Source organism: Astatotilapia calliptera, chromosome 1 (genome assembly GCF_900246225.1).
Source record: "Astatotilapia calliptera chromosome 1, fAstCal1.2, whole genome shotgun sequence".
NCBI classification, from domain to species: domain Eukaryota; kingdom Metazoa; phylum Chordata; class Actinopteri; order Cichliformes; family Cichlidae; genus Astatotilapia; species Astatotilapia calliptera.
This window is the reverse complement of record NC_039302.1, coordinates 6,374,355-6,402,239: the sequence shown is the minus strand read 5'-3', so window position 1 is coordinate 6,402,239 and position 27,885 is coordinate 6,374,355. Positions and strand designations below refer to the sequence as shown.

The 27,885-nt window shown below is 42.0% G+C and overlaps 1 protein-coding gene across 3 annotated transcripts; it reads left to right on the top strand.

Annotated features, from left to right (window-relative positions):
* Positions 1-87: 87 nt before the first annotated feature.
* vps35 (VPS35 retromer complex component) lies at positions 88-27,841 on the top strand. Of its 3 annotated transcripts, none has more exons than XM_026159161.1 (18): positions 88-142; positions 300-465; positions 1,278-1,376; positions 1,794-1,890; positions 2,652-2,775; positions 3,694-3,876; positions 8,650-8,869; positions 9,707-9,790; positions 10,138-10,247; positions 10,762-10,858; positions 12,113-12,261; positions 13,837-14,044; positions 15,539-15,694; positions 17,556-17,678; positions 17,769-17,948; positions 18,885-19,124; positions 19,471-19,614; positions 26,563-27,841. In XM_026159161.1, exons 2-18 carry the CDS (start codon positions 463-465, stop codon positions 26,740-26,742), a joined length of 2,397 nt encoding a protein of 798 aa, XP_026014946.1. In that variant the 5' UTR covers positions 88-142; positions 300-462; the 3' UTR covers positions 26,743-27,841. The 3 variants fall into 3 exon arrangements, with proteins under 3 accessions (XP_026014946.1, XP_026014871.1, XP_026014796.1); XM_026159086.1 differs by lacking the exons at positions 88-142; positions 300-465 and adding an exon at positions 520-724 and having other exon boundaries at positions 26,563-26,749; positions 27,243-27,841; XM_026159011.1 differs by lacking the exons at positions 88-142; positions 300-465 and adding an exon at positions 520-724.
* The last annotated feature ends 44 nt before the right edge of the window (positions 27,842-27,885 follow it).

Sequence of the window (27,885 nt, the reverse complement as noted above, 5' to 3'; positions counted from 1 at the left end):
AGAAGAATCTCAACTTGGTCTTCAGTGTTGCCACTAGCAACTGTCCCAACTCTCCATAATACAGTTTTATGTATACTGAGGTGTTTTCATAGTGTTGCAATAATAACGAAAGAGGATGTATGTTATATCACAAGACACGGTGGTAAGAAGACTGATCAATTTGTTTAACTAACTCGTTTACACAAGGCATTTTGTAGAGGGCATAGGAGGCGTGGTATTTTTCTTGAAACAACAACTGTGATCTCCACATTTCAACCTCTTTTCTCGAAATGATCAATAATATATTTCCCTTAATGTAGCCCCAAGCCCTTTCGTGGGGAAGTGAGACGTAGAGAGAGTGGTGGAGAAACGGCCACGCCTGTGATCTGACGTGACGCTAACTGAGTGCAGACCGTCAGCCCGTTCTTGTGGGTCACATGACAGGCCAGCCTTCCCGACTGAGCTGAAACACGTCCCATAACCATGGTAAGCACTTTACCGAATACCGACTTTAGTGCAACGTTGTGCATTCCGACATTTGCCTGTGTGAAGTTTTGACCGCTGGAAAAACTCATTTTGACTGTGTAACGTGATTTGATCTAAAGTCAGCTGCGTGAATGGTCCTTTGGCCTAGCTCGGCGTTTGACAGCAGCTAGCTAAGCTAACTAGCAGCCGACTGAAGCTATCGAGCAACTAGATGCAACATTTGTTTGTCTTTGAAACACTCATCGTGCTCCTATATACAGTATGATATTTGCAAACACATCAACATTTCTGACGCAAATTAAATAAGACTGTACAGTTAGGTTTTTGTTAGCGTCGTCTTTCGCTTTGCTGTGTCATATTTTAATGTAAGCATCTAAATGTTGCCTCCGACTTAGAGTAACCGAACACGGAGCATACAGACGGAAGCATGTCGTGTGAGATTGTGCAGGCGAGCTCAAACACCTGTAGCAGCTTCGTTTGGTCTGATGGACATTCAGTCGTTTCTGTAAAACTCTTTTCTTCAATTCACGGACGATCCTGCCATCAAGCCTCATTAGTAGATACAGCCGTCGTGACTTCAAACATGCAAACAAATCTGACTCGATGTGTTTTGGATTTAGACATGGAAACAACAACTCGGGAGTCTGCTGAACTCCTCAGACTGCTCCGTTTTTTCCTTTCTCTTTTCTGGCGTTATAGACCATCAGACAAGTCAAACTTGAGTTCTTGCTTTTTATGCTGTGTTGCATGAAGAAAATCCTGCTAGATCAATCAAGGAGTGCTATAACTTGTATTTCCATCCTCTGTTGCAGCCAGCAACACAGCAGTCACCCCAGGATGAACAGGAGAAGCTTCTGGATGAAGCTGTGCAAGCTGTCAAGGTCCAGTCGTTCCAGATGAAGCGATGCCTGGTAGGAGCATTTCAGTTTATAGGACTATCATCTTGATTGTGATGTGCTTTTTAAACCACTGGTTCTTCCTAAGGATACTCCTGGACTTTTATGGTCTTTTTGATTAAAAGGAATACTACAATAATATGGATAATCAATAGAGATAGCTAATATAACCTCAAAATTCTGTCATGATATTTAAAGAGACTGTGAAGTAATCATATTTCTTACACTATGGGGAAAAAGGATGAACTAAATTTTATTGATGTAAGTAAATGAGGGGCATTTTCCATCAGTTAATCCCCTTTTCCTTTTCATAATGATGTCTTAAAGATGAATTCAAGGTCCGTTCAGGCTGTTCAGCGTGTTATACATGAAGTCTTTCTTGAATCACGCATGTGTTTTGGATGTGATATGTAATATATTTGTGGCCTGCAGGACAAAAACAAGTTGATGGACGCCCTGAAGCATGCCTCCAACATGTTGGGTGAACTAAGGACCTCCATGCTTTCTCCAAAGAGCTACTACGAGCTCTGTATCCTTTACATGTGCTGATTAGACATTTATGTCTCATCTAAACAGGCTGACTGTATAACAGATGCTACTAGCCAGTCGTTACATGTCACAGTTTATAACTTTATGATGTTTGAGGTGGGGTTGTCATATTGTCATTCATTTGCCTTCATGTTAATGTTAATCATATTTGAAGGCAAATGAAGCAGCAAGCAGGCGGGAGATATTCACTTGAAAAGGACAAGGAGAATAAGCGCTGCCTAGTATTTTACTGCATGGTCACATTGATTTGGGGAGAAAACTTCAGACACTGGGCCAGAAGTTGAAACAGCGTGGACAGTATGCTTGCATTACAACAATATCTTGTTTAATAAATGAGAGCTGAATGAAGGCAGTGCAAACTGATGTTTGAAAGTGCAGAGCTGGCTGCCTTCTAAAGTCAAACACTCAGGTTGCCATTGGAGATCTCATCCAAAATAGTCTTAGTTGAACAACTGTTGGAAAAAAGGCAGAACTACTGCACTCATTTAATTCATCCCCGTTTTTAGTTCTACTGATGCTTCCTTTGAGGATTTGTTGGAGTGTAAACTGTAGGCTTATAGAGCCGTAATGTAAAATTGAAAGAACACTTAATGCTTAGGTGGCCTGACAGTATTGCGCCTGAACACACTGTGTGCAGATTGAAAGTGAAGCCACTACATTATAAACATGCTGCAAGGAACTGCATTGTTGAATGTGTATGATTTGTGGCGTGTGTGCATTGGTCCCTAACACTGTCTGCAGATATGGCCATCTCTGATGAACTCCACTACTTAGAGGTTTATCTGACCGACGAGTTTGCCAAGGGACGTAAGGTGGCAGATCTGTATGAGCTGGTCCAGTATGCGGGCAACATCATCCCCAGACTGTGAGTATCAACCAACCTGAACTTCTGTCAAATGTGGAGCATTAGTGGCGTCTGTTCAGCGCTGTCTTCCTTTTACCCAGTAGAGAGGCGACATTAACATTTCAGCCATACAAATGAAGTGCTGAAAAACACGTGTTTGGTCTGAAAAGGTTGCAAATGTGCATCAGTAAGGCCAATGTCTCCATGTTATCTGCTTTTTGTTTGAACTGATATTTTCCTCCTAGGGCTATTTTATTATGGTGATATTATTTCAACTCTAGGCCCCTGTCCCAGGTTTCTACCTGCATCTGTGGATATAGCTCAGACCATACACAAGCAAATGTGGGCTGGTCCTTGTGTATCTGTGTCCAAATATTTAGACATTTGGATGCAGAGGCAGTGTTTCAGAATTAAATATTTCGATCTGTTGATGTAATGTTAATATGGATTCTGGTTGTGATGTGTGGATTTTTACCCCTCAGCGTGCGTGGGAGGACAGCGCGAACATCTAAGTTTGTGAATGCGATAACTGGAGAATGAGGTCACGTAGGAGCTTCACATTGATACCATAGTTGACTCTGCTATGAGTCTCGGACGAGTTTCATTCCTGGTGATTTTGACCTCGTGGTCAGAATTAAGTTTCATGAAAATCCTCTCAAAATCTTGTGAATGTGATAACTTGAACAAGGCGACATAGAAATTGCAAATTGATAACATAAGTGTCTCTACTAGGAGAGTGAGGGTTAGCAGTGGTGGTCGCCAGTAAATGTGCAAAAGTTACTTTTACACATTAGTGGGTAGTCGCATTGGTGTAGGTGAAATGTGATGAATCCACATTTGTCACCTTGTGAGACTGTTGTCTGTTTATACTAACTTTATTCTCTGAAGTTGTGGAGACGTCTGTCTAATGAAGTCTTTTGTTTCCTCCCGTCTCTCCAGTTATCTGCTAATTACAGTGGGTGTGGTATATGTTCGGTCCTTCCCGCAGTCTCGCAAGGACATTCTGAAGGACCTTGTTGAGATGTGCCGTGGTGTCCAGCACCCACTCAGGGGCCTCTTCCTCAGAAATTACTTGTTGCAGTGTACTCGCAACATACTACCAGATGATGGAGAGCAGTCAGAGTAAGTAAGCTGAGCTTTTTCCCTCTGTGTGCACCCACGACTATCACAGTAGTTGTGGGTTTTTTTCCCTTTCCAACATTTCAATTACAAAGGAGTGTTTGCAACCGATGTTGCAATCTCTTTGCTACACTATACTATTTGCTTGTCTGCCTTTACATTCATATGAACTTCAATGACATCCCATTCTTAATCCATAGAGTTTGCAGCTGTATATAAAAGCTTTGACTATTCTTGGAAGGCTTTCCACAAAATTTAGGAGTGTTCTATGGACTTTTTAACCATTCTTACAGAATGGCATTTGTGAGGTCAGACACGAATAAGGCCTGGTTCACAGTCTCGAACTCATCCCAAAGACAATCTATCAGGTTAAGGTCAGGACTCTGTGCAGGGCAGTCAAATTCTTATGCACCATATTTGCTCCTCCATGTCTTTATGGACCTTGCTTTTTGCACTGGTGTGCAGTCATGTTGGAACAGGAAGGGGCCAACTGTTCCCACAAAGTAAATGGTAAATGTATTTATATAGCACTTTACTAGTCCCTAAGGACCCCAAAGTGCGTTACACAACCAGTCATCCACCCATTCACACACACATTCACACACTGGTGATGGCAGCTACATTGCAGCCACAGCCACCCTGGGGCGCACTGACAGAGGCGAGGCTGCCGGACACTGGCGCCACCGGGCCCTCTGACCACCACCAGTAGGCAACGGGTGAAGTGTCTCGCCCAAGGACACAACAACCGAGACTGTCGGAGCCGGGGCTCGAACCGGCAACCTTCCGATTACAAGGCGAACGCCCAACTCTTGAGCCACGATCGCCCACAAGTTGGGAGTATAAAATTGTCCAAAATGTCTTGGTATACTGAAGGAGTAAGAACTAAGTAAGAACCATTCACTAGAACTAAGGGGCCAGGCCCAGCTCCTGAATTTCACCCCCCCACACCTTAATCCCCCCTGCATCTGATGCTTTGCATAGTGATGTAAGGCTTGGGCATAGAAATCCATTACATGAAGCTCTCTACTCCCTGTTCTTGAGCCAGTCTGAAGGCCATTTGAATTTTGGAGGTCTATAGCGATTGAGTCTGCAGAAAGTTTGCAACCTTCACACAGAGCCTTGTAGGTTTGTGTTTACTTGTGTTATCTTTCTCTAATATTAGAGAAAGATAACACATTTGTTTGAGAATTTGAAACATTTAAAAATGACAAACGTATAAAAACAAGTAGGAAATCAGGAAGTGGCCACATCTTTGTATGTCTGCTGTATTTTTTTAATGCTAGTATTTTGTTGGGTACCCCAGCTGTTTAATACATTGGTAATGTTATAATTAGATCTTATTAGAAGTCATGATAGATCTGTGAAGTTATTTTAACCAGGCCTGCAACGCTTTTTCAGAATCTTTATTCCATATTTAGTGGTGAAGAAATTTCTAGTAGTTGGGGTTATGTATAAGTGACATAATGATGATGACAAGTGAACCGAACAGAGAAGGTAACGTCAGACTCACAGGAGGAAGATGACTCTGAAGATCACAGGTACTTTATAATAATGGCTTTTTAAAACATATAGATGTTAATTATCGCTGTACGTGTGATGATGTTCCTTCATTCAGATTGCCCCATAGGGTACATAGAGACACGTATACATGCTTACACTGTGGTCATTATTGTAAGCAGGGATGGGAATTGATAAGAATTTGGTGATTCTGATTCTATTATCGATATCACTTTGAGAGTCACCACCATCCTAAGCAGCATATGAAAGACATTCATGCAAATTATTTACATGCTGAGTGGCCAGATGTTTATGGGTGTTGGAGGTGTTTCTCCTCTTGTTGTGATCAGGTCATTACTCCAAAGTAAAAAACATTATTACACAGAACGCCTTTCTTAAAAGTAATGCATTACATTACTTAATTTCTCCCTGGAGAAAGACATTCGTTATGCTGCTTTTTACATTGCTTTCAGGTTACTCTGTTTACTGACCTAAATCACTGGATCGGATATCGGAGAGAAATAAAAAATGTAACCCGATCCATTAAATATCAAAAAAGCACCTCAGAAAACTTGCGACACAGCGTAACTCTGCTCATAACCGTAGCACGTCGGAGCAGTGTGGTCACGTGATAGAGCAGCTGTGTGTGTTTGTAGCCTCGCTACCAACCCAGCATTTCATCTCCGAGGAAGTGATCCCCGAGAGAAGTAAAGCAAGTGTGTAAGTTCATCTCTGAATGTTAGTAAAGCATTCCTGCGTTAAGCTTAACAAGTGATATATGGAGCGACTGCCTCTTCTTGCTGCTACTTCAATCATGAAACTGATCAATGATCAGCTGATCGTCTCTCTCCTTTGTTTTTGGCCCACTTTGCACCAGAAAGAGGAAACCAGCGGCTGAACAACAGCAGCACGTTTAAGCTTGATCAGCTGTTGTTAGAATTTATTTAATATTACTTTCTACTCGAGGATCTTTTTCTACGTAGCTGACGCTGGTAACTGTGCAGGGGCGGATCTAGCAAAGTTTAGCCAGGGGGGCCGATAGGGCATGAACAGGGAAAAGGGGGCACAAAGACATACTTTTCTTTCTTATTCTCATTTAAAATGTCGAGCTTTTAATAAATAATTATCTGACACACAAAGTTTTAATTTGATGTAAAATGTATAGAAGTCCATTACTGTATATAGTAACTGTTAAGTCTAATATATATACCCTAGTAAGCTATAGTACTTTTTCCTTTGGGAAGGTACCATCTGTGCAGTCTGCAGCTCTGTTGAAGAAAAATGTTGAATCTATTTAATATTTCTTGAAAAATAATTGATTTCTGTGCATTTTTTTTCACACTGCATCAAATTAAAGTTGATTACATCGATTAAGCATCATGAGGTGGAGCGTGAGGGGTGGTTCCCTATTTTTTATTTTTTTTGCTGGGAGTTTGCAGCCCTATTAGTTAGGTTGCTTAATATTTCTGCTAAGTACTCTTTAAAATACCAGAATAGGGAGGATGGTGTAGGTTTAAGTTTATTAGCTTGATCAGTATTGCTGAACTATGAAACATTTTTTTTTGCATACAGGTATAATCAGAATCAGAATCAGAATACTTTATTGATCCCTGGGGGAAATTATTTTTTGTTACAGTGCTCCATTTTAAACCAACATTAAGACAAGACAGACAATACACTAACTAAGAATAGTACAATATATACATATATATACATACATACATACATAAGTCACTCATAAATAAATAGTTGGAAAAGAAACATGTGTAGCTGTAGCAGCAAACAGTGTGTTAAGTGGATGCGTTGTACAGGGAGATGGCCACAGGCAGGAATGATTTCCTGTGTCGTTCAGTGGTGCTTTTCGGTAATCTCAGTCTCTCACTGAACGAGCTCCTGTGACTGACCAACATGTCATGGAGTGGGTCGGAGGTGTTATCCAACATTGTCTTTATCTTGGACAGCATCCGCCTCTCCGACACCACCTTGAGGGAGTCCAGCTCCATCCCCACAACATTGCTGGCCTTACGGATCAGTTTATTAAGTCTGTTGGCATCTGCGACCCTCAGCCTGCTCCCCCAGCATGCAACAGCATAGAGGATCGCACTGGCCACCACAGACTCATAGAAAATCCTCAGCATTTTCTGGCAGATGTTGAAGGACCTCAGTCGCCTCAAAAAATAGAGACGACTCTGGCCCTTCCTGTAAAGTGCTGTGGTGTTTTTAGCCCAGTCCAGTTTATTGTCAATGTGTACTCCAAGGTATTTATAGTCCTCCACAATGTCAACACTGACCCCCTGGATTGAAACAGGGGTCAAGTGTTTCCTGGTCTTCCTGAAGTCCACGATCAGTTCCTTGGTCTTTGCCACGTTGAGCTGCAGATGATTCTGCTCACACCACGTGACAAAGGAGTCGACCACAGCCCGGTACTCTGTCTCATCATCCCTGCTGATGCATCCAACCACCGCAGAGTCATCAGAAAACTTCTGAAGATGGAGGTCTCTGTGCAGTGGCTGAAGTCTGTGGTGTAGAGGGTGAAGAGGAAGGGGGAGAGGACAGTCCCCTGTGGTGCCCCTGTGTTGCTAATCACCTTGTCAGACACACACTGTGGGAGACGTACATATTGTGGTCTTCCTGTCAGGTAATCAACAATCCAGGACACCAGAGAAGCATCCACCTGCATCGCTGCTAACTTATCACCCAGGAGGGTCGGCCTGATGGTTTAGTGTAGTTGTTGTTTTAAACTTGAGTATGAACTTATACAAAATGCAGCAAGATATTTAAAAATCAGTTTTATTGATTAAAAAACTATCGGATTCATATCGGTATCGGCAGATATCCAAATTTATGATATCGGTGTTGGACATAAAGTGGTATCGTGCCATCTCTAGTAATGACCAATCATTACGAGGCGTGTGGGACTAAGGCTGCAGCCCCACATGCCAACACAAATCCCCAAAGAACACACGTGATCTTTTCTTAATATTTGGGTATGAGTACAAAGATGAAAGAGACTAAATAGAATTTATTAACATTTAGGTGATGTAATGTAGATGTGATCTGTGAACTGGACTTTTCTATTCAGGGATATTAAGCAGGATTTTTCATATAATAAATTATTAAGTCCACTGTTTAGATTAAAAAACGCGTCACTGTTCATGGTGTTATATTGGTGTTTTAATAGTTGATACTGGGAATTTAGAAATCACCAGAGGGGAAGGACAACTCTAGTCCTGCAATCTTCTGCATCCCTCTTGTTAAACTGCAGCTTTTACTCCACAGGGGAACAGAGGAGATGACCGGTGACATCAATGACTCCATCGACTTTGTCCTTCTAAACTTTGCGGAGATGAACAAGTTGTGGGTTCGAATGCAGCATCAGGGTCACAGCCGAGACCGAGAGAAGAGAGAAAAGGAGCGACAAGAACTGAGGATTCTGGTGGGCACCAATCTAGTTCGGCTCAGCCAACTGGAGGGTGTCAATGTGGAGAAATACAAACAGGTGTGTTTTTGCTGATCTGTGCAGTGGGGACTGGTCTCAGCACAGAAATCGATTTGTTGCTGTCATCTTAGAAAGAGGAGAGCTGCTGGTTCTCTGGTGTGTTCAACACTGATCACGACTTTCAGAAATGTGCGAGTGATGTTTGATTATCTGTGTTTACTTATGTTATAGTGATAGGGTTGTTATCAACTCAAGTAACGTTATGTTGACATTACCTGACTTCCTGTGCATTTACTGGAAGTCCCAGAGATGTGATATAATATATGACTACACATTGCTTTATTTTCACCAAAATCAACTATGGCCACTGTTATGGCTTTATTGTGTGGTAATGGTTTGACACACACATTAGGGCGGAGTTATGTGCTCCAGTGAGTGATCGTCCTATCGGCCTCCTGTGAGCGATAGCATCACCACTGTGGGGGGTGGTAGAGGAGGCTAACACATGTGTGGCCCAAAAGCAATACGAAGATTCAGTGTTATTATGCACATCTGATTAAACTATGCTGGACGTCTGTGCGTAGTGTCAAAGTGGTCATCCCGTATTATCCTTTTATCCATTCCAGGATGCTTTTGGATGTAACCCCACTCCTCACTTTGAGTTTTCACAAAGCAGGATAGCACTTTGGAAGTAATGATACTCCAGAAACAAGTACAGCACAATGTCGTATCCTTGAGCATTGATGATTCTTTTGACATTGAATTGTAATGTTTCAGCGTCGTGTTTGCTGCATTTGACATGTATTTATACCGTACATACTTACATACATACTGTTGTTGTATTTATGATAATTTGTTCAGTCAAACCATTTTTCTTGTGCCTTTTTCTCTCCACAGATTGTTCTTCCTGGAGTCCTGGAGCAGGTTGTGAACTGCAGGGATTCACTGGCTCAGGAATATCTTATGGAATGCATCATTCAGGTACCTTATGTGAAAATTCTCGAGTCTCATTTACAACTAATCCAGTAGACCAGACTTTACTTGCTGTTTGTACCTTAGTTTATAACACTGGCTTTAGGGAATAGTAGGGATGACCAGAAATCATGCACTGTTAGTAAAAACAAACAAACACTGTACCATGTTAAAGGAAAACAAATGGGGGATTGGTCACATGTAAGCAGATTTGTTCCACCCGCCGTGTTCCCCAATAAGCCAACATTATTTGAAAAATTCAAATGGCCTTTATTTCAATCATCCTGGTTGTTTCAAATATATGACGTGCAGTCACAGTCATTCAGGCCTCAGCTAACATAATCTCGTCTCCGAAGGTTTTCCCAGACGAGTTCCACCTTCAAACACTGAATCCTTTCCTGCGTTCCTGTGCTGAGCTACATCAACATGTAAATGTCAAGAACATCATCATCGCCCTCATTGACAGGTATGGTTTTATTTGCTGGAGTGTAGCAGAGCTACCCAGTGAGCAAACTGCAATTTAGTGCTTTTTGAGACTGGTTGACTGACAGTACCAGTTACAGTTAGCCATATATTACTTTATTCTATACATTTTAAAAACATTAGTTTGTATTTAAATATTTGTATCTTAATCATAGTCAATTTAGAGTTCTCATTCAACCCAACACTTATGTCTTGTTAGGTTGTCGGAGGAAATTGGCACAGGGAGCTAACCAGAAGCTTCTAGCCAGTGCTAACCTTCACCACTGTGCTGCTCCATAAGCATGTTTTTTACTCTGGTCCCCAAGCTTAAACCTTTAACTGCAACATGAGGTTTCCAGCATTTTGTTCTTCCTGTTTAAACTAATGATGATTTGCTCATAATAATGCTTGTTCAGCAGTGAACAGTACAAACCTTTTAAAACCCTGATGCACAGCTGAGCTCAAGGACTTACTGTTTATGGAGATGTTTTTAAGCCAGCTTCTGATTTGTGTTTCAGACTTGCTCTGTTTGCTCATCGAGAAGATGGCCCAGGGATCCCTGCTGAAATCAAACTGTTTGACATCTTCTCTCAGCAGGTGGCCACTGTAATTCAGGTACGTTTCCTTAAATTCAACAAGGTTTGACATAGGGGTAGGCAATATATACTTGATGTGTCGCGGGTTTTTCCACGTATGATGATTAAAATGCCTTTATCATAACCATCGAGTATAGGTTGCTGAGGAAATATTAAGCTGTCTGCACGTAATTCACTGCAAGTTTTTGGTTTTCTCCCACACGCACAGAATGCATCATTTACCGGCACATTTTTGGCACATTGCGCTGAGCGAGAGTGTTTATATACTATCAGATAGGGGGAAATATGGCGATAGTGGGAGTTGCAGACTTGCTGTCATTTGGATTTCCAAGGTGGATGTCGAACAAAATGCGGTAATTTACAAAATATGACATAAAACTGTTGCTACAAAAGGTAGCAGTACCACAAATGTATTCCGCCAGCTGAAAAGTCATCCCCTGCAAAATTACGAATGTTTTAAACTGCGCGTGTGAACATCTCCCCACACACCAAAGAAAAGCTTAAATAAACCAGCGGCTGTGATACGAACTGCAACAGCCAGAGAAACGGGGAAAACAGCACACGTGAGTCTGATTGCATGTTACTGTTTAACATGCAGTATATTTGTGGTGTTCGACACTTGCAGTGTAGGAAGATCTCTGCTTTCAGACAATGTGCCATTGGCTTGGTTGTGTGAAGTCGAGTGAGTTTGTGGCTTCCATGTTTGTTTAGGCACATTTTACAAAATTATGTAACAGATGTTTTCATTGTTTGTTGTTTTCGCTGTGTTTGCTGGTCGTAGAAATGGTTTATATGAGCTTTTACCTGAGATTTGGAGGTTCAGTGGATACCACACATGCTGATATTGACATAAAAACCTGACTTCACAGAGGCTTAAGCTGCAACTCACCCGCGGTACCGGGGGAGCTGGGGCGCAAGACCTGTCATGATATATCTAGAGTGTATCACAATATAGACAAAACATTGTATTTGCCCTAGTTTGACCAAAGTAGATGACAGAGTTACTTTATTGAATGCAAAAGGTTTTTGGGAGAGAGCTATCCTTAACCATACGAGTGTGAGCACATTAAAAGCACGTAATATTATTATGGAGCCACATTTAAAGTCTAACAGAGATGGTATATCATATTAGGATCTTAGCAAACTAGCAATCATAATTTATTTGTTACAGGACAACAGAGTCAAAGGCGGAGCCTCTCAAACTAGGTAGAGTACTAGAGTAAGTGTAACTAACAATGGGACTACTGCTCCCTTCTGTTGTCTACTCTTTCAGTCTCGCCAGGACATGCCATCAGAGGATATTGTATCGCTTCAGGTCTCTCTCATCAATTTGGCCATGAAATGCTACCCTGAACGTGTAGATTATGTAGACAAAGTCCTGGAGAGTACTGTGGAGATCTTCAACAAGCTCAACCTGGAACAGTAAGTCTCTGGCCCCCTGATGAACTCCTGAGTGAGCCGTGTGATGTCATGAAATCATAGAGCTGTGTTTAATAAAAGCTGCAGAATGCATTCATTCTTATAACATAAATTTGCATATTGAGATGTGTTATTAGTATTATTGAGGAAACTAGAAACTTGGTTGCTTTCATGAGTTGTGCAGATGAAAGATTTTACATCTCAGGACATAATAATCATCTTAACATTTGGCAAATACATCGTCAGATGCACAAAAGCACATGACATATTATACAGTGTCATTATTTATTTAACAAGATGGTAAGTCAGTGAAGCGGTACAGTCCAGGCTTCCTGCTTCCATGGGCATTAAGTAGCCGCCAGGTCCTGATTATCACATGCACTGTATTCTTTTAAGATTTTTACCTTACAATAGAAAGCGCCCTGAGGCAACTTTTGTTGTGATTTGTCATTTTTAAATAAAACTGAATTAAAAATGGTGCTTGCCTGACTGATCATCAGTTAAATGTGACCCCTCTGGTTGTTTGTAGGTGTGTCAGTAGTGAGTCAGCTGTGTGTTAACACACTGAAGTACCATGTTACAATAATCACATTACATATGTGGCATGCTAACACTAAGCTTGCAAAGAAGTCGACGTGATTTTTTTGTTGTGCCGACCGCAGACCAGCAGACCCTTCAGCAGGTAGCAGTCGTGCTGCATTTCTACCTGTTCGTGTTTCTAATGTAGAATCACCAATTTGTTTGGCCCTTTGGTCGGTTTTAAACTTTGCTTTGTGTTAAATAGCTGAAATCTAGGAGAAAGATCAAATGTGTCCTCATTAGTATAGATTTGTGTTGATGTGGGACTGCAGCCTAGAGTCAAAAGCAATGTAACAGTTACTGTAATTAGGCAAAGTACTGGATTACTTTGAAGAATAACAAGTAATGAGTAATACATTGCTTTCTTGAGAAACAACTGCAACACTGGTGTTGCAAAGCAGGAACAACATCAGCAGTGATCTGAGGGAAGCAGCCCTTTAATCTGGGTCAGGCTAGAAGACCATTTCCAATCAATCTGAACTCTGTGCAGTGAGAAAGATTATTCACAAATGGAAAACATCCAAGACAGCCCCGTCCAAGAGCGTGTTGTCCCACACAATCGACCCAAGAGCTCTGGAGGCCTCAGTAAGCATGTTAAAGGTCAAAGTGCAAAACAGAGGTTACAAGTATGCCTGATTTGGAAATGTTGCCATTTTCCAAACAAAATGTCTTCTCTCTAAAAAGAGTTTGACAGTGTGACTTCATTTTGCAAAGTTGCAACTGAACAAAGTCCTTTAGACAGATGAGAGCAAAGATGTTTGGAGAAGAACAAACACAGCATGTCAGCAGAAACATCTCTAAGCATATGCTTACTTTTATGTGTGTCCTCACTCAGTTTCTCAACTTTAATAATTTCCACAAACTTGATCTTTGAGCCCATACTGATCCCCCCTGAAGGTATGAGGGGTTTTTTGTCCCTTGGAACTGTAAACCTGAGTCGGCTTCTTTTAATCGTGCAGGGAAAAACCTTTTCAGTCTCCTTTCTTCTCCCTCCTCTAGCATAGCAACCAGCAGTGCGGTGTCAAAGGAACTTACCAGGCTGTTGAAGATCCCGGTGGATACCTACAACAATGTGCTGATGGTCCTGCAGCTCAAACACTTCCCACCACTCTTTGAATACTTCGACTATGAGTCCCGCAAGAACATGAGTTGCTATGTGCTGAGCAACACATTGGACTACAACACCACCATTGTGGCACAAGAGCAGGTTATTAATCTAACAGCTGTAGATTAGTATTTAAACCGACAGAGCATCAGACAAAACACCCCCCTAGCAACATTTTACATAAGAAAGGATGTGTGGTTTTCATAGATACAGTTTTTGTAATTATTTTTTTACACATTTAAATATCGTCTTGATGCATCTCAATCATCCAGGAATGTAAATCTCCCAAAGTTGGTTCTGTTCATCTGGACGCAGCGTTTTCAGTGGGAGAAACGTTTCGTCATCATCAGGTGACGTCTTCAGTCTCAGCTGACTGCAGGTTTCAATCTTATAAACAGGACATTTGCATAATGACTGAAACCAGCCCACTGAAGGAACAATGGGCTGGGAGGTCAGTTCCTTAATCTTAATTATGCAAATTATCATGACCACGGATCAAAGACCACTGATCGATGGCCATGAGTCCCATTCACAGAGAGTTGAATGGCTGCAATCACAGCATGTAAGATGGTGACAGAACACACCAGGTCAAAACACGCTGCACCAAAAACTGGTGCACCCCAAGGATCGGGTCCCCCGACACAAACAGAGTAACATAGTGTACGCTGTTCAGTGCAGGAGGACTGCCAGGATTTATACGTCGGGGAAACCAAACAACCTCTGGCTACAACACAGAAGAGTCACCTGCAGTCTATCTACACCTACAGGCCAGTGGACACTCTTTCAATGATGAGGATGTAACATCCTGGACAGGGAGGAACGCTGGTTTGAGGGCGGAGTCAAGGAGGCCATTTACGTGAAAAGGGAAAGACCATCTCTGAATGGAGGAGGGGCCTAAGGGTCCATCTGTCACCATCTTACAATGCTGTGATTGCAGCCATTCCCCAACTCTCTGTGAGTGGGACTCATGGCCATTGATCAGTGGTCTTTGTTGATCAATGGTCATGAGAATTTGCATAATTATGATGAAGGAACTGACCTCTCAGCCCATTGTTCCTTCATTCGCTGGTTTCAGTCATTATGCAAATGTGCTGTTTATAAGGGTGAAACCTGCAGTCAGCTGAGACTGAAGACGTCACCTGATGATGATGAAATGTTTCTCCCACTGAAAACGCTGCGTCCAGATGAACAGAACCAACTTTTTGCAGACACATTTATATAGTTTCCCAACAACCTTGCAAATAGGCTTGTAAAAGTTAACAAACACCCCAAACTACAGTCGCCGTAGAGAAGCCCTCACCGACAGATGAAAAAGTGATGTTAACAGAAAACTTATGTAGGCTGTTTGACCACAGCCACAGTCTCTTGCTGAATGCACGCTGGTTATGTATGGCTGAAGTATCATCTGTACTTTGTGATGCAACTTGTCATATTTGCTTAGATTAGTGAGAAATCTGTATAAAAGTAGCTGTTTTTTCATTTTTGTTTTAGTAGTTTCATGTTAAAGTATTCTTTAAGGTTTTTGTGCAGACATCTAACCTGGTTACACAGTTTGTAAATAGTATCGGTTTAATGTTGTACCCTTTGTTCCTCTAGGTGGACGCCATCTTGAACTTGGTGTCCACACTGATACAGGACCAGCCAGACCAACCAACTGAAGATCCAGACCCAGAGGACTTTGCTGAGGAGCAGAGCCTTGTGGGTCGTTTCATCCATCTGCTCCATTCTGAAGATCCTGATCAGCAGTATCTTGTAGGTGTTTGCGTTAACATTGTGTCTTTCTACGTTCTCAGTCATCAAGGTTGTGGTAGTCTTGAGTGCTTGAAAACAAGGCAACTGGACATTTGTACAGGCAAGGCCAACAACGTGCCATGGGCTCCTCTGTGTCCCCCACTGTAGCTAAGCTTATCATGGAGGAAGGGGCTGAGAGGGACGGCACTGAGCCACAGGTTCAGGTATGCGGGTGACATTCACTGATTTACCAGGGAGGATATCAGGGTTACCATTCCTGGACTGTGCTTTGCTCGTTAAGGAGGCTGTAAGCCTCAACATTGAAGTTTACCGGAAGCCGACACAGACTCCCAGAAGCCTACGCTTTGACTTACCACACCCTCTGCAGGGCTCGCAAAATCGCCCCGCCCGTCGGGCTATATGATAACCGATGGGCGGGGCTGAGATAGATTTTGTTCACCCGACCGGAGATATTGCTAGCTCCGGGACGTGGGGCAAGCGATTTTGCGAGCCCTGCTCTGGAAGACGAGCGTGGAGTCATCAGGATCCTGCAACGTCAGGCAGAAATGTATCTTCTGAAGCAGAAAGGAAAGAAGAGGAAGAGTCGTGTGTTTAAAAAAACAAACAAAAAACCATCTTAGATATGTGGTTCTCCCAACTGGACCTAAATGAAATCAGCTGCACACTCACGTGTATCTCTACATCTAAAGGTCACTCAGGATACCAATGTTCACATTTTGGACCAAGAAGACAGGTGGTTTGCTAAAATGAGATCATCTGTGTCCACTGTGAACCATCTTCATTGAATAGAGGCGTAGCCTATGACACGAAGTATCAGCCACTTACTGTGCAGTCTGACATCCTTCCAGCCACTTCAGGTGACCTCAATAGCTCCACTGATGGTGGGGTGACAGTGTCCTACACCGGTTTCACCCTTAACACCCAGTGATGACCTAGGAATGTTTTTTGGCTCATGTGATGACTCGCATGATTAACTCATTCACTGCCAGCCATTGGCAGTGAATGAGTTAAACCCATTGACTCATTCACTGCCATTGATGGCTATAGACGTCAATGGCAGTGAATGAGTTAATAGTGGATCAATAACCCTCAGGAACCAATCCAAGGTTTAAATTAACCGGGTGCACTTGCCTCAGCGGCTACGTCGCCCTTACTCCAGTGGTGAGAATGACGAGCTGGATGCACTGGTTGCCACAGAGCGGTGTGCTCAGCCCGACGTTATTCACTGTATTTGCTCAAAACTGTTCAGTCGTGAAGCTGTATTTATTTTTGTTTTACTAGTTTTATGTTGAAGTATTTAAGTTTTGTTTGGGTCTGATATTGGAACAATGATGAGACTCACTGTAGAGAGGAGATCCAACACCCGAGCACCAGCAACACCGTGGAGGTCATTGTGCGTTGGTGGAGGTCCAGGCAGTGTGGACGTCATCTTCCTGGATCTCCACATAATATCTTACCTGTTGTTTCTATTCTTGATTGTGTGTATATGTGAATGTAATGTTGTTATGTGTGTGAAGACATAATGACAATAAAGGATTCTTATTCTTCTTCACTCCACCTTTTGTTTTCAGAATTAAAGAAGCCTCGTGGAAATGTATCTGAAGTTGTAGAAGTCCAGTTGTCTTCTTTTCAAGCATTTGAGACAAACCCGAAGAGTCTTAATTGTGCACATTATGTATTAGAAAGAGTCCTGCAGGTGGTCTCCTTTAAGTTGCTGCTAGAGATTCTGAGAATAATGCTGCAGTGTTTCCTTTGTCCCCACCTTATCTAGTTCTTGGGAAAATTCCAGCAGTTTGTACTTCTGTGAGTGTTTTTGCTGAGACCAGTGGTTTTCACTTAACTTTGTTCTTGTTTGCTTCAGATTCTTAATACAGCACGCAAACACTTTGGAGCTGGTGGAAACCAAAGGATTCGTTACACATTGCCTCCCCTTGTGTTTGCTGCCTACCAGCTAGCCTTTCGATACAAGGAAAACTCCTCCACCGTGAGCAAATGTTATTTTTCATCACAAAGCACATAATGCATTTTCTTTTATGTCCTGTTATGAAATCATACCAATTTCTTTTCCTCTTAGGATGACAAATGGGAAAAGAAGTGCCAGAAGATTTTTTCTTTTGCCCACCAGACAATCAGTGCACTCATTAAGGCTGAGCTCGCCGAGCTGCCTCTTCGACTCTTCCTGCAGGGGGCGCTGGCTGCAGGGGAGATTGGCTTTGAAAACCACGAGACTGTAGCGTATGAGTTCATGTCACAGGTAGAATGTTTAATAATACTGTCATGCCTTTAAATAGTTTATATACATACATGTGTGCACACTACCGGTCAGAGTTTTGGATACCTGAGTTTTTCCAGTTTTTTTATTGAAAATTCTGCAGTTTAATGTCTCATTGCACTCTGAAATGAAAGCGGTTGGACTGAAAAGAAGAAATCATTGAATCAATTTAGAGACCAACATGTATTCTAACCCTTTGACCCAAAGTAGCCACCTTTGGTGTCTGAAAACACCCGTGGCACTCTTTCTACAATAGAAATCAAATATTGTTCAGAAGTTCTTCCCATATCTGTTGCAGAAGTTCCCATAAATGAGGCACTGCTAGTTGCTTTGCTTTCACTCTTCTGTCCAGTTCATCCCAAACAGCTTGATGCGGTTTAAGTCTGGAGACTGTGACTTATGTTTTGGGTCATTATCTTGCTGTAGGATGAACCCCTGACCAGCTAGTCATATACCAGAGGCTATTGCATGGGCCTGCAGAATACTGTTCTGTCCTGAGTGCCTTTGATGGTGAAGGAAACTGTACTCCCTGACTTTCTTTGAAATTGCTGCAGAATAGTTTTAAATGTTGAACCCATGTTCTGTTCCCTGGAAAAGGCCTTTTGGATGATTCTCAAATGTGCAGAATGTTTCAGTTTTGGCTAACTTTACCTTTCTTTAACCTCTGGCAGTTCACCACTTACCCTTGTACCATTTGAAGCTATTCACTGAACTTGAACGACTTGAACTTCAATAAATAATTGGAAAAATTGGGGTGCTCTAAAACTTTAGAGTGTATAACCAAAAACATAACTTTATTTTGTTGTATTTTAAAACCATTAGACCGCTACAGTCCTCTTTCTGTCAATGGGTGGTGTTGTTCCATCCCCTCAACCTTTTCATCTCTTCTCTTGGTTCTCCATATTTTGTCCATATTAGGCATTCTCTCTCTATGAGGATGAGATCAGTGACTCCAAAGCTCAGCTGGCTGCCATCACCTTGATTATTGGCACTTTTGAGCGAATGCGATGCTTCAGCGAGGAAAACCACGAGCCCCTGAGGACTCAGTGTGCACTGGCTGCGTCCAAGCTGCTGAAGAAGCCTGACCAGTGCAGAGCTGTCAGCATCTGTGCCCATCTCTTCTGGTCAGGTCGCAGCACTGACAAAAATGGTGAAGAGGTGTGTTGGAATTAGGCTTTTTTCCCCACACACTAACATAAAGTTGTTGAAGATGGTTGTAGTAAAATCATGTGCATGCAGATGAGTGACGTTCTAAAAAATGACATTTAAATGGAATCATCAGTGTGTGGTGTAGGACTTTGTTCTAGAGGAGGAAGAAGGCTAAACAGTCACTGTATTAACCCCCAAAAGATTAGTTATGGAATCAAATGGATGGAAGGATCAGCAAGTTCAGTTTTACGGGACACAGTGCGCTTTAACACACTATATAATGCTGTTAATGCTATTGTGCACTTTAGTCTTTTTGCACATCTCTAAATGCTCCCTGCTCATTTTACACATTTAGATCCGTGATGGTAAGCGGGTGATGGAGTGTCTAAAGAAAGCCTTGAAGATTGCCAACCAGTGCATGGATCCATCACTGCAAGTTCAGCTTTTCATTGAAATCCTCAACAGATACGTCTGCTTCTATGAGAGGGAAAACGATGCGGTAAGACAAAAAAATGTTTGTGCTAACCAGTAACTGGTCATTTTGCCAGAGAGAATAATTTCTTCATTTGCCTCAAACCAACCACTCAAGTTAAAGTGTTGATTAACAGTTAGGTCCAATGTTCCCGCTAAGCACTGCTGGCACGTCTCTGCACACAGAACATCTGCGTTGCACACAAAAAAAATCTAACTTGAATTGAAATTAAAATTAAAACTTTAACAGTTTAGTCAGTGAGTGACTGGCTGCTCCCGTATGGGATCAGAACGATGCCACCGTATCCCACAGTCCAGCCAATGATGCGATTCACATTCGTATATACGCAGCTAATCAACGTCGACAGGCTATGACAGCGTCCTTATGTGCCGGTGTTTTAGCAAAGCGGCTGATGTGGAGTGAAGCCACGTTAATGACAACGTGTACAACCATTGGAGATGTGAGCAGGACAGACGGAACAACTGACGGACAAAGTGTGGACTTTATACCAGTTTGTAAATTGTGTTGATCGGCCACGTAAAACCAGAGTTATGATAAAATATCTGCACTGTTTGTTTTCTTCCTGAATACTGTCGTTGTTTATATTTACTGCAGCAAGAAACGGTAAAAACAGCGTTTTATAAGGAAAACGCTCAAAAGCCTGTGAGCAAAAACTCCACCCTTTCCTATTGGTGGAAAATGTACCATGTGAACCAATCAAAAAAATTATATGGCAACATGACATTTAGTTGTTTAGGAAGGAGGAAGTTTTAGGAGTGACGGCGTGTTTGAGATGTGAGAGATTTGCAACGTTTAGCGTAAATCTTGTGTAGTCAGTGTGTAGTGTAGTCAATAGTGTTGTTGTGTGTGTCAGAACAATGAGGCGACTGCTGAGTGTTACAGGTGTTACAGCAGTGATGCATCTCCTGTTGTCAGGCCTGCAGGTATCAGGCTGTTGTTCTCCTTCATCTCATAGTGGACAGAAATTATTTTTTGGAGTGGCACAGATAATTTGTGTGGCATCAGATTTGATGCAGAACAGCTGATTGTAGAGCAGGGCGATATGGCCAAAAATATTTATCACGATATATATTTGAAAATTTGCGATAACGATATAACCGACGATATAATTGATGCGAGACAAAATACAACTCCACAACATTACTAGCGCAAAAAGACAACCTTCCATTTATTTTCACTTAAACAAGAAGCTGGTTTTTATGTACATTAAAGCTTTATAAAAATGTAACAGTGCAAATGCAAATTCCTTGCTGAAAGTTTAACCAAAAGGCATTTCCAGTAGAAATGGGCTGATATATCCTGAGCATAACCATGTATAATATCCACTGAAGTTAAAAAGAGGTGCTTTGCAACATTAAACTGCAGTGTGCAGTACGCATTTTTCGGACCATGAGGTGCACGGGATTACAAGGCACATTAAGCGAAACAAAGCAGTCAGATAAATCAAACTTTATTAAACTCATTCTTCTTGCTTCCTCCATTTCTGTACCATTGATTCATTAATGTTGAATTCTCTGGCAGCGGCTCTATTCCCATGTTGTTGCAGTATATTAATGACTAACCTCGTATTGTGGATGGATTATCTCAGTTGTTCTCCTGACTGAAGTTTGGTCCGTTTACAGCATCCTGCCATGCGATTGCATTTGTCTCTAACCATGAAGAACCTTCACGTTAACTTTTATAAGTGGAAAAGTGTTAGTGTTCGTCCTCCAGCTTCACTGTTTATGTTATGCTAACATAGCTGTGTCGCTAGCGATCACGTAGCACATCATTATATACCAGCTAGCCCAACTTCAGTAACCCTACAAACGTCACTGCTGTTTAGTTTCCTGTCTTCATTTATGTTGGAAGTGATAGCAGAGCTGTACGTTTGAATTTTTTCAGAAATCTCTCAGTCAGAACATGCTATATCATGCTTAGGTAACTAGCGAAACTAGCGAGCTAACTTCCGCTAGCTTCCTGCTAACTTCTAACTCCGTTAAATGTAATAACTTTTGTTTTCATGGATGCCTGGAAGTTAAACTTTATAGTTACACCTGGTAAAGCAGCAATGCTGATCGTTTTATTAAAGATGAAAGAATTTAGACAGTTTTTAACTCTCAGTGATGCTGCAGTGTTGTTTGACCTGAAGAATACGGAGTTTAGGACCCAGATTATTCCCAGATTTAAGAGCATCTTAGTCCGACAATAACGACGGCTGCTTGCATGTTCTGCAAAAAAATGTGCTTTGTCGTGTACCTGACGGACAAACACCAAACCAGTTCCACATCACTGAAGTTGCACCATTTTTACAAACCAATTCTGGTTCATCTGTTTCACTCAACAATCGGCCATGTGCGTATGAAAACAAAGGCACTGCGCATGCGCGTTTTACTCCCATTCTATCGCGATATTTCATTTTCCTATCGTTGCCTAACATTATACCGGTATTACCGTGAACGGTATAATATGGCCCAGCCCTAGCTGATTGTTCTGTAAATAGTTTGAAATGTTTATTTAAAACCCGCCTTGGCTGCATTTTAGGTAAACTGCTGCAAAAACTTAACTCAGTTACTTTTTTGAAGAAGTAACTACAGTGGGGCAAAACAGTATTTAGTCAGCCACCGATTGTGCAAGTTCCCCCACCTAAAATGATGACAGAGGTCAGTAATTTGCACCAGAGGTACACTTCAACTGTGAGAGACAGAATGTGAAAAAAAATCCATGAATCCACATGGTAGGATTTGTAAAGAATTTATTGGTAAATCAGGGTGGAAAATAAGTATTTGGTCAATAACAAAAATACAACTCAATACTTTGTAACATAACCTTTGTTGGCAATAACAGAGGTCAAACGTGTACTATAGGTCTTTACCAGGTTTGCACACACAGTAGCTGGTATTTTGGCCCATTCCTCCATGCAGATCTTCTCGAGAGCAGTGATGTTTTGGGGCTGTCGCCGAGCAACACGGACTTTCAACTCCCGCCACAGATTTTCTATGGGGTTGAGGTCTGGAGACTGGCTAGGCCACTCCAGGACTTTCAAATGCTTCTTACGGAGCCACTCCTTTGTTGCCCGGGCGGTGTGTTTTGGATCATTGTCATGTTGGAAGACCCAGCCTCGTTTCATCTTCAAAGTTCTCACTGATGGAAGGAGGTTTTGGCTCAAAATCTCACGATACATGGCCCCATTCATTCTGTCCTTAACACGGATCAGTCGTCCTGTCCCCTTGGCAGAAAAACAGCCCCATAGCATGATGTTTCCACCCCCATGCTTCACAGTAGGTATGGTGTTCTTGGGATGCAACTCAGTATTCTTCTTCCTCCAAACACGACGAGTTGAGTTTATACCAAAAAGTTCTACTTTGGTTTCATCTGACCACATGACATTCTCCCAATCCTCTGCTGTATCATCCATGTGCTCTCTGGCAAACTTCAGACGGGCCTGGACATGCACTGGCTTCAGCAGCGGAACACGTCTGGCACTGCGGGATTTGATTCCCTGCCGTTGTAGTGTGTTACTGATGGTGACCTTTGTTACTTTGGTCCCAGCTCTCTGCAGGTCATTCACCAGGTCCCCCCGTGTGGTTCTGGGATCTTTGCTCACCGTTCTCATGATCATTTTGACCCCACGGGATGAGATCTTGCGTGGAGCCCCAGATCGAGGGAGATTATCAGTGGTCTTGTATGTCTTCCATTTTCTGATGATTGCTCCCACAGTTGGTTTTTTCACACCAAGCTGCTTGCCTATTGTAGATTCACTCTTCCCAGTCTGGTGCAGGTCTACAATACTTTTCCTGGTGTCCTTCCAAAGCTCTTTGGTCTTGGCCATGGCGGAGTTTGGAGTCTGACTGTTTGAGGCTGTGGACAGGTGTCTTTTATACAGATGATGAGTTCAAACAGGTGCCATTCATACAGGTAACGAGTGGGGGACAGAAAAGCTTCTTACAGAAGACGTTACAGGTCTGTGAGAGCCAGAGATTTTCCATGTTTGAGGTGACCAAATACTTATTTTCCACCCTGATTTACAAATAAATTCTTTACAAATCCTACCATGTGGATTCATGGATTTTTTTTTCACATTCTGTCTCTCACAGTTGAAGTGTACCTCTGGTGCAAATTACTGACCTCTGTCATCATTTTAGGTGGGGGAACTTGCACAATCGGTGGCTGACTAAATACTTTTTTGCCCCACTGGATATAATTAATTGCTCAACATTGGTCATTATTTACTGTATTTTGCAGACAGAGTTACTGACTCTCTCCCAGACCACAGACTCAGAGTACAAGTCAGAGCTTTATAAAAAAAAATTAATTAAAAAAAAGTTGTTTTCAAAATTAGAGTTCAAGTTATTTTTCCTTCCAATAGTGTTAACATGCTGCACAGGTCAATGACTAGATTTTTTAACATTTTCGTTGTAAGTGGGTTAAAGCAGTTAATTAAAGATAGTCTAACATAAATGCTGTAATTTGATTACTTTAATAAACATGTAGCTTGGATGCTGGCGTGACCACAGTGCACACGTCTGCTGTTGCTCACAGTGGTCCAAGGGATGCTCAGTTTGTGTGTTCGCTCAGACACGTGAAGCATTAGAGGGAACATTGGTTAGGTCTATAAATGTTTGGACAATGATACGGTTTAATAATGTTCGCTCTGTGCACAACAACCGTAGATTTTAATAATCAAAATTACTAAAACAGTGTAATTATCCAGAAGCTTATAGACCTAATTCTCTATTGTCTTACAAAGCTGCAAACAGCAGTCGGAGGGCTTGTGCGCCCTGTTGCATGTCCAAGCATGCCATTGTCAAGTTGAACTACGGCTTGGGCGTGGTGTGGGTGAGCCGCTATCTGGTCTGGGATGTTGATTGGTGTTGTTATTTACGCACTAAATATACTACCTTTGCCGACTAGGTGGTGATGGAAATTACCTACTTACTACAAGTCACCCTAATGCATATCATGCACGGATCCACCAACTGAAATGTTATTTGCATGGGATGATGATTATCATCTACTGCTGATTATCTGTTGCCACTAGGTGGCATTGTCACTTAATATTAGATCCCGACTACAGTTGTTTTCATGCTGGCCACACACCCCCGTCATGGAGTGTGATGTCACATCACCTAGGGCTGTTCGATATAACGATATAAAAACGTCCATCGTTTCATTTTAAGCTATCGTTTGTTTCGGGGTGTCGCAAAATAAACTGTTTACAGCAATATTTTTTCATGGTTCTGATGTCACTGTAGTGGCTGTATGAATTCCTTAAAGTTCTCTCTTTCTCTTATATTTAATAAAACCACACTACGGACGGAAAAGCACCTGTATTTATGCGTTGTCGTTAGCAACAACGACGGTAAAACCATCGCGTGTCTGCTTGTTCCACATAAACCTTTCACAATAAAGCTCAAGATCCTGTTGAGACTTCAAAATAAACTGAATAACGTGAACGAGTATGCAGAGTATTTTTTATTAATCCTTTATTTATCCAGGTAAAAAATCTCATTGAGATTAAAAATCTCATTGAGATTAAAAATCTCATTTCCAAGAGAGATCTATTTACGGATGAGAAGCAGAAAAGAGCCGTCAGGTGCTAATAAATAAAGCTCAGACTCAAACGTTAGAACAGGCTTTCCCCCGCAGCACGCCGTGTAATAAATACTCACAAAGAAACGGCGCCGTTACAACTTAAGTCTAAAAATGTATTGTTTGATGCATCGGTTAAAACACTCGACTCCAGCTACACGACGCGCAGCTGGAAACACTTCATGCAAGTCGAGCTGCTCGAGATTCACAGAATTTACAGAAAATGTTAAATGTTTGTGATTTATATCGTTATCGGACGATATAATTTTTATATCGGGACATGAGCTTTTGGTCATATCGCACAGCCCTAACATCACCTGTCGCGCCACCTTATTTGTGGCACTGTGGGTGATCGAGCACTTCTCTCCTTCGTTTTTTTCCCCTTTCCCTTTATGGTCATGTTTCACTGTGCTGAAGAATGACCTGTTGTCTTAATGAGTGTATTGAATCCTTGTGCTACACTCAAAAAGGTGCTTTGTGAGGTGACCTTGAAGCGCTTTGGCTAGTCTGCTGAGGAAGAGCTTCTTGTGAAGCCAGGATGTGTAGATGTGCTTTTTAGACTCAGGTTGGTTCGCACAGGTTTGTATATGATTTTGAAAATGAACTTCTGCCACATTCTTAACAGCATCTTGAATCTGGGCAGTTATTTTTAAAGTTATTTACTTAAATGTGAAGCAAGCCCCAACTTTAATTTCAGTGGTCACAAAAAAGTTTTTTAAAAAAATGTAAAGAGCCAGTTAAGGTAACTCGGGCATCTGACAAGGATGCATCCTGGGCGCCTCCTGGGTGAGGTGTTCCAGGCATGTCCCACCGGGAGGAGGCCCCGGGGCAGACCCAGGACACGCTGGAGAGATTATATCTCTCGGCTGGCCTGGGAACGCCTTGGTATTCCCCCGGATAAGCTGGAGGAGGTGGCTGGGGAGAGGGAGGTCTGGGCTTCTCTACTTAGGCTGCTGCCCCCGCGACCCGGCCCCAGATAAGCGGAACAAGATGGATCGATGGACACTTAAAAAATGGCATTTATATTGTGGCTGTTGATTGGTTGTCAGGACTCCTTGAGCCCTCCTCCCTGTGTAGTCCCTCCTCGGACCAGGCCCCTGTTTTTATTAGTGTTTGGTGGGATTGTTTCCGTGACCAACCCTGGCATCCATGTCGGAGCTGGAGTGAGGCTTAGCCATCAAATTGAAAATGTGTCACTTTTTTACAGTCGCCTTTGTGTAAAACTCAGATTGTTGTTTGGATTTGAACAGTTGCTCTTATCTATTCCAACTGACCCACAGAGCGTGCACATGAATACTTTGGTACGAGTGAATGTTGTCCACCCAATAATATTAGAATGTAAACAGGAACCCTTGTGCTGTTCCTCCTCTTCCTCCCATCCAGGTGACAGTCCAGGTGTTAAACCAGCTGATCCAAAAGATCAGGGAAGACCTTCCCAACCTGGAAGCTAGTGAAGAGACGGAGCAGATCAACAAACACTTCCACAATACACTGGAGCATCTTCGTCTGCAGAGGGAATCCCCTGAATCTGAGGGCCCTGCCTACGAGGGCCTGGTCCTTTAAAGCTAATGTAGGTTGGAAAATATAAAGTCCCTTTTAGATGTTCCACTATATTAAGAGTAGACGACCGCACACTATCACAAGAATAAAGAAGTTGTGTTAAAGGCCAGGAATAGAAATAAACATTAAGAGCTGAAAGACCTCCTTTCGGTCCTTCATTTAGTTGTTGATGTCTCTTCATCATTCCTCCTTGCTATCCATCCTTGCATGTGTAAAGCAATGCTGCACGTAACTTTAGTGTGCAAGTCTTTTATTTACCATTCCTTTATAAGGCCACAATTAACCAGTTTGTCTGTATCCTGCACTATGTTAATGTTGATGGAGGACTTGCTAACTGTGTCATCATGCCTTCAGTTGTTGATATCTGTCCATATTGAGAGCGAATGTAATAGCCAAGTGTATAAAAACTACAGAAAATCTCAAAGTTGTAGTTGTCTTGCAGCGGGTTTGCATACGGCCTGGTTTCCTGAACATGAATAATCAATAACTCTGCTGTTCTTTAGGTTGGCTTTGTGGCAACTTTAAACAGATTGTGCCAAACCAAACTGAAGACCAGATGACCGTGCGATCTTTGGCCGTCACACTTCAGCGTTCTTCTTTTTGCCACATCGTGCTCGTCATTCTCTCTTTAGGCTCCTTATAGTGTCTCGTTTGAAGTCAGGACTTCTCACCACTGGATTGACCTGGTCAAAACTGTGGTGTGTTTGCATGCTTTAGTGTGCTTGGCATCAGAGGGCCAGTGTTTAGTTCACTCTCTATGGATCTCACTAATTACACACTGTTTTTTGTTCTTCCCCATGATATTTTTTGATAACAACCATGTCCTTTTGGATGAACATGTTAAGGAGGTGCAGCAGTTCCTCAGGATTGTATGTTGGCCGACTTGTCAGTGTACAATGGTGCAGAAGCTTTGTGTCGTTTTCCACAACATTTATTGATTTCTCTTTCTTGCTTATCAATGTTGATTTGTTGGAGTCGGCATTGAACTGTTACCTTTTTGCTTTTAAATATGTGTTTAAATGCACTTGTAAATCAGATAAATAAAAATACAGACTAAGTAGAAATGATCATTGTCTCTGAAATAAAATTGACATTAACAGTTCTTGAACTTTACTTATTTTACACACAGTATTTCCTGAGTGTGAT

Bases quoted from the DNA above. Each gene is read 5' to 3' on its own strand.
- vps35 (XM_026159086.1), top strand. From the start codon at position 677: ATGCAACATTTGTTTGTCTTTGAAACACTCATCGTGCTCCTATATACA. The intron at 8,870-9,706 runs GTGTGTTTTTGC...TTCTCTCCACAG, and splicing joins ATGTGGAGAAATACAAACAG to ATTGTTCTTCCTGGAGTCCT. The intron at 9,791-10,137 runs GTACCTTATGTG...TCGTCTCCGAAG, and splicing joins TTATGGAATGCATCATTCAG to GTTTTCCCAGACGAGTTCCA.